The 6,314-nt window shown below is 37.7% G+C and overlaps 1 protein-coding gene across 1 annotated transcript; it reads right to left on the bottom strand.

Moving 5' to 3' along the window:
- Positions 1–1,190: 1,190 nt before the first annotated feature.
- LOC111409778 (kinetochore protein NDC80 homolog) lies at positions 1,191–5,981 on the bottom strand. Its single transcript, XM_023039814.1, has 4 exons — positions 4,810–5,981; positions 3,938–4,184; positions 1,734–1,880; positions 1,191–1,574 (listed from the first exon to the last, which is right to left on the bottom strand). The coding sequence occupies exons 1-4, from the start codon at positions 5,931–5,933 to the stop codon at positions 1,344–1,346; spliced, it is 1,749 nt and encodes a 582-aa protein (XP_022895582.1). The 5' UTR covers positions 5,934–5,981; the 3' UTR covers positions 1,191–1,343.
- Between the last annotated feature and the right edge of the window lie 333 nt (positions 5,982–6,314).

Here is a 6,314-nt window from a genome sequence, read left to right on the forward strand (position 1 = left end):
GGCACCTCCACATTTTCCTGTAAACACGAGCCTTTGTCCTAATTTCATATCTCCTACTACTCTTCTCAGGCGCGGCAGCCAACGCAGCAGAACCGTCCTGTAATTCTCACTGCCGTCAGCCGCTACCACCATGTCGGGAGTCACAGAGGAAGACTACAGCAGCCTCCTATCTCCTTTTTCTTTATCACAACAATTATTGCCCTTAGCTATGAGCTTCCCTATCTTGAAGTAATTGTGCTCAACGGTAGTATGAGTAATATTCAAGTCTAATTCAATTACATCCTTTTGGCTTCTCACCTTTTTGCTTTCTGTAAAAGAATGGGATATGGTGGAATAGCATAAATTTGGGTATAATGTATGGCTGCATGAAGATTTAACAATGGCGTGAGCTCGGGATATTTTTATATCAGCAATTTGGGAGTCTTTTTTTTCCTTGAATTTATTCCGGCGACTACTGCAATAACTGCAGCAATTAATAATCAGAGAAGGGGAAAAGCAATCCAGTGTTTGCCCTTTGAGACATACACAGAGGAAAGGAAATTGTTGTGAATACTTAGAGAAGGGGAAAAGGATATTGTTGTGATAAATTTGGGTTGATTTTGCCCGTACAATTTTGTTGTTTGATTGATTTGTTTATTGAAAGGTGTTTGGGCGGTTGATGGCAATTGTTTGTGCTGCGAGCTCTATTGTTTTAAGTTGCGGATGGGTGGTGGTGCTTGAGGTGGAGGTGGAGGTGGAGGTGGAGGTGGAGGCTGGTGGTGGAGAGGGGGGAAGTGTGGAAAAAAGGTGATGGGTTTTTTCAAATTTGGACTTATTTGCATTTTTTAAAAGTTTTGCCTATAGTTGCAATTTTTTTCTTTTCTTTTTTATTTTGTTTAAATAAGAGCGCATATTGGTTATTTTAGGTTAAAAATTTATAAAAAGGACGTTTAACGCAAAGAAATGTAAAAGGTAGGGACAAAAATGCTAAAAAAACAAAAGGTAGAGATATTTTTCACAATAAGATCGAAAGGTAGAGACGTTTTGTGACAATTATCCAATTATTTTCATCAATATTATATTGTTTTAAAAATTACACTTTAAATTTTGACCCACAACACAAAAAGTCTGTGTCTGCCCACTACGGGAAAGTATCTAACACCATGGAACAAGTTTCTCAAGACATAACCATAAAACAAGAGATGGATATCAGTAGAGCATATCATCCAAAAAGGTCGCTTCACTGCTGTAGCAAAGTACACATTACAAGAAGTTGCCGCAATCTCTTTGGTAGTGCATTTTTAAACTTCACATTTCTATTATTTCTTTTTCAGGATGTAACTACATATTGATGACGCATAATGTCAGTTGCTTGATTCTGGAGAGATATACATCTGCAATGGACGATATCCTTTATAAATATCAGCCACGGAACCAGCCGTCTGTAGAAGATCGTTCCTCATCTCTGAAATTTTTGATCCCATGTACTCTTTATATGTTGAAACTGAATCGATCAGACCAAAGAGTTCCTCAGCACACATTTGAACTTCCCCCTCGATTTGCATAATGGTTTCCTGCAACTTTGCCTTGGACGTCTTCACCAGACGGTATCAAATAATGTGCATAGCACAAAAAAGAGAAGGTTACTTGACGGAAATTCAAAAGCATAAAAGGAAATTCTGCACTTATCTAAGTTCCTCTACAAAGCTCTAATAAACACACTATAAAGTGACTGATTTAGTGGTTGGGCTTACCTTCAAAAATTCTGATGCTTCCTTTTCAACAACATCCATGTTGCGAACCTCTGTTTCAACTTCCTCCACCATTTTTCTAGCTTCCGCCGCACATCTAGAAGTGTATTCCTGTATTTCCTCCCTTGTTAAGTTAACCTGAGCTCCAACCTACAAATTTTTGGATATCAGTTGCTTTCGAAGATCTCATTATAGAATTCTCCTGTGAGGCAACAGTAGAACATTCTCTAGATAATGAAATGATCAAGATTAAAGCTCCACGGTCCAAGCTCCAAAGCCTGGTGTTCATCCCTTTTTTGGCATAAAACGTTAAAGCCTCGTCCATAATGTTGTAGAACTAAACAGTTGACTCTGAATGCTGGAGGCCATTGAATCTGCACAGTTGAAGGATGGAGAACCTAGAAGTTCCCTTTTTATTCCTTTTCTTACACGAATTCTCTTTTCAAATGTTGCACACAAGGACATAAAGTTAACGTAACTCCCTAAGAAAATAATAACAATAGCAAAGCTTCAAGTGTAAGCTTTAGGAGGTTGCTGAGTCATGGTAAAAGGAAAAGCAAAACATCCTCAAAGTTCCAATATACTAAAATAAATAAAAAATATACCCCTATCTGTTTAATTCAGCCAGTGCCAAAACAAATATAATCCAATTAGTTGGTAACAATGTAGTATGACATTCTTTGCATACATGACCAACAACAATACTGAAATCAATATTTAATCAGATCTGAGGAGATATTGCAACCTTCAGGTCATAATGAAACATAGAGTTAAAAACCAAACCAGACCAGCCCATTCATCAGGAATACCGGTCCTTAGACTAATCCCAGTGGTGTTCAAGGACTGATGTACGGACAAACTGGTGAAAACCCACAAATAACCGAACCAAATATAATCTGCCGAGCTTACTAAAACACATATTGGACCAGGTTTTAGAAAAATTCTATGCTGCCAAGGATTGAATCTGAGACCTCCACCATAAAGATGGAGCCTTCTAGTACAGGGTAATTCAGCCTTTAGTGTAAAACAATAACGAAACTTTTTATATAAAACTTATCAGCTTGGTATTTTATTTTCTTGAATAAACATTATAGTCAAGCATAAATTATTTAAAAACCTGAGTTATCCAAAAAAAATGAAAAATATCAAATTATACAATTTTAATAATTGTAAGTAGTGTATTTTTAGCATTTGGCATGCTTTAATTTTTGAACATAGAGTCATTTTTAGCATTTGGCATACTTTAATTTTTGAACATAGTTTATATAAATTGGCAGTTAGCTGTTAGCAATAACCCAGAGGTTTAGCCACTGACCCAGTTACCTAGTGGTATGGTCGGGTCGGTTTTTAAAATACGATTACGAATGTTCATGTGCACCCAAAACAATAAAATAGACGAACAATAAATCTAAGTTGTACATGTTGTCTGCTTCCAGACTAGGCCTAGCCCTTCATTTATGACCATCAACATTCCTTGCAGTAAATGTTTAATTCCAGGACCCAAAAAAGGAAGATCCACAAACCAACAGATGGTGTGGTATGAGAAATAAGTACGCTTCTAAACAAATTAGACAGTTTAAGCTATCTGTGATTAATTAGCAAAAAACACATCATATCTAAGGATAAATACCAGGCAATCAAGATTTGATGCTAGGTTTCAATAAGTAATAATATTAGAAACAGGGGAATTAGTTGTACTAAACCGAAGTTTAAAGATCTTTAGCAGTCCTTAGCCTATGCTTGGGAAACACTTGAAGTTACTTATAATTTCTAGTCAAACTATAATAGTAAACATAGACGAATAGGCTGTTTTAAAATCATATAGAATGATATAATTGAAATGAATTTGGGCCCACTGTATTTTGCAAAGTGGAAAAAGAGAATTTATGAATGAGGCTTGATCAGCTGAGTATCAAGGGTAGAACAGAGGAGGGCCAGGCATTTGCTTTTATATTTGAGCCAAAATGCTCCATTATTTCCATGGAACTACGTGGCAAAGGATAATGGGGCACATCAGTCGAATATTTCATTCTTTAAATATATATATAATCTCATATTGGCAGCCTTTTAATAGAGGATGCAATCTGGTGAGTTTCAAGCAGAATGACAGGTGGGTGATCATTTCATGACTTTTGATTTTTAATGAATTTAAGTGAGGATGCAAAAGAAGCATTTGCAAATATCTAATGGTTGTGGGTGTCACTTACCTTGTCAATGTTGGATCGAAGAGCAGAGATATGATTTCTTTTCTCCTCAATCTTAGCAGCATTTTCGCCTGATTGTTGCCGAAGAGATATCAATTCTTCCAATTTCTCTACTGAACTTCTTTTTATGTCCTCAGCAAATGATGCAAGGGCAGGTTTCAGTACTGATTTGTAATCTAATCCCAGTACATCACCAGGTATGGACCCCTTAGCATTCAACTGATATTGAAATCCAATTCCAAGCTTTAACCTAGAAACAAAATTTAAGTAAATAATGCCAGCACAGGGGAAGGGCGAATCATAAATTTTATGGTCGGTTAAGTAAATGCATACTGAAAATGACACAGTTATTAACGGGCAAATAAACAAGACATGGAAAACAAAGTATTGGCAATTCACCTTCTACGAAGATATTAAATTAGTTTTATCCAGTTATTCAACAACAATGGAATGTGCTGTGTGGTCCCTGTGAAAAGCTATGCCTGTGTCTACAATATTCCTATCAGTAAAATGATCAAAACAATGAAGAGAGTCAATTTCCTATCCCTTCCTCTTCAACTTAACAAAAAAGCAAATTGTAATAATTAAATTTTATCATAATATATTCAGTTCAAGAGAATCACAAAATAACAAAGAAGGTCCTCTGCCTTGAACCTAGTGGATAAGTTTGCATCCAGTCCGAATAATTAGCTTAGTTCCCTGAACCTAAATCAATAACACTAGTAGAAACTCTATGCTAAGGATAAATTCTTATCTAAAACCACAATTATAAAAAAAAATCATAACTACAAAAAAAGAAAACAAAACTCCAATGGTAATTTTTCATTAAATTCTCATAAAAAACTAACAACAGGGCAAGGAGATCAGGTAAAAACCTCCGGAGAGCTTGGTTGCACTCAATTGTCAACCACTCAAGCTCCTTGAACTTATGCCCGATTTCAGAATCAAGCTCCCAAATCTTCTCCTCCCAACCATTCCTAGAAGCATCTGCTTCCTCTATTTCCCTCTCCACAGCCTGCAATTCCCTCTTCATCCTCTCCGCATCCCTTGAATTAATACCCTGTTCCTCGTTAGTTCTCTTCAACTCCTCATTCTCCTCGCAGATCCTTTTCCTCTCAGCCACCTTCACCTCCAATTCCTTCTCTTTCTCCTCAAATTTCTTTTGCACCTCCAGCGTATGCCCGTCCAACTGCTCAATAATCATATGGAACTTAGTCACATCCTTCTCCAATAAAGCCTTCTCCTGCTCCAATGCCTCCTTCTGACTCGGTCCCTTCTTCAAACTTTCCAATTTTGCCTCCAATTCATTCACATTTCCTTCAACAGCCTTCACATTCTCCTCTATTTTATCCCTTTCCTCCCTCAATTCTCTCATAAACTCTTCGTCCAAAGCATCCACAGAATGATCATCACCCCTAATATAATTCAAGTAACTATTCGCCGTGTACTTGAACATGCTATTATCCTCAAAATTCGACGGAGAGTTCAGCAAATGGTCGTTATACTTAACTATCTGAACGACCCAGATAATGACTGCAAGCAAATTAGGCCAGGCATGAGGGGTGCCCGGGGCTTTGAGAGCGGATTTATTTAATTTCAAGGGGCATTTCAGGACTTTCAAGACTTTCAAAACGAGGTCTTCATCTAACTTCTGCGCTGAGAAGCCAAGGCGGTGAAGGAGGAATTTGAGGGTTTCAGTGATGTCTTTGGCGGAGGGAAGAGGGGGTTTGAGAGAGAATGGGAGGGAAAGGGAGGCAAGATAAGCATTGATGGTGCGGATAGAAGCAAGTTGGTAAGATTTGTCGGTGATGGCAGCTGACGGGCGTCCGATGGAGGCGATTGAGGGCTGGCTGCTGCAGAAACTGGCGTCGGATTCGCGGCCAGGGACCGGCGTGGAAATGTATTGCCATGGGTCTGCTGCATTTGTGGGTGTGGGTGGTGGAGGACGGCGGTCCGAGGCTAATGATTCCGTAGCACGGCGGCGACCGGCGGCTCTCATAGTCGCGATTGGTTGGGGTATGTTCGTTTCTCTCTCTTCTTTTGGTTTTCTTTTTGTTCAGATTTTTCCCGCCTACTACTTACAGAGGACTTAATTTTTCAATGGTCACTGAACTTAAATTCATATTTTTGATTGATCATTTAAATTTAAAATATCGAGTTTTGATCACTGAATTTTGAAAAATGTCAAGTTTTGATCACTAAACTTAGATCCATGTCTTTGATTGATCACTCAAGTTAAAATGCCGAGTTTTGATCATTGAATTTAAATCCATATCTTAGATTGCTTACTAAAATTTAAAATGTCAAGTTTTTTTATCACTGAACTTTGAAATATTTCGAATATTACTCACTAACATAACTGTTGACCTTTGAAAAATAT

Source organism: Olea europaea, chromosome 15 (assembly GCF_002742605.1).
Source record: "Olea europaea var. sylvestris chromosome 15, O_europaea_v1, whole genome shotgun sequence".
In the NCBI taxonomy this organism is placed as follows: domain Eukaryota; kingdom Viridiplantae; phylum Streptophyta; class Magnoliopsida; order Lamiales; family Oleaceae; genus Olea; species Olea europaea.

Bases quoted from the DNA above. Each gene is read 5' to 3' on its own strand.
- LOC111409778 (XM_023039814.1), bottom strand. From the start codon at position 5,933: ATGAGAGCCGCCGGTCGCCGCCGTGCTACGGAATCATTAGCCTCGGAC. The intron at 4,185-4,809 runs GTTTTTACCTGA...TTTTGTTTCTAG, and splicing joins TGCAACCAAGCTCTCCGGAG to GTTAAAGCTTGGAATTGGAT. The intron at 1,881-3,937 runs GTAAGTGACACC...AAAAATTTGTAG, and splicing joins TTCGATCCAACATTGACAAG to GTTGGAGCTCAGGTTAACTT.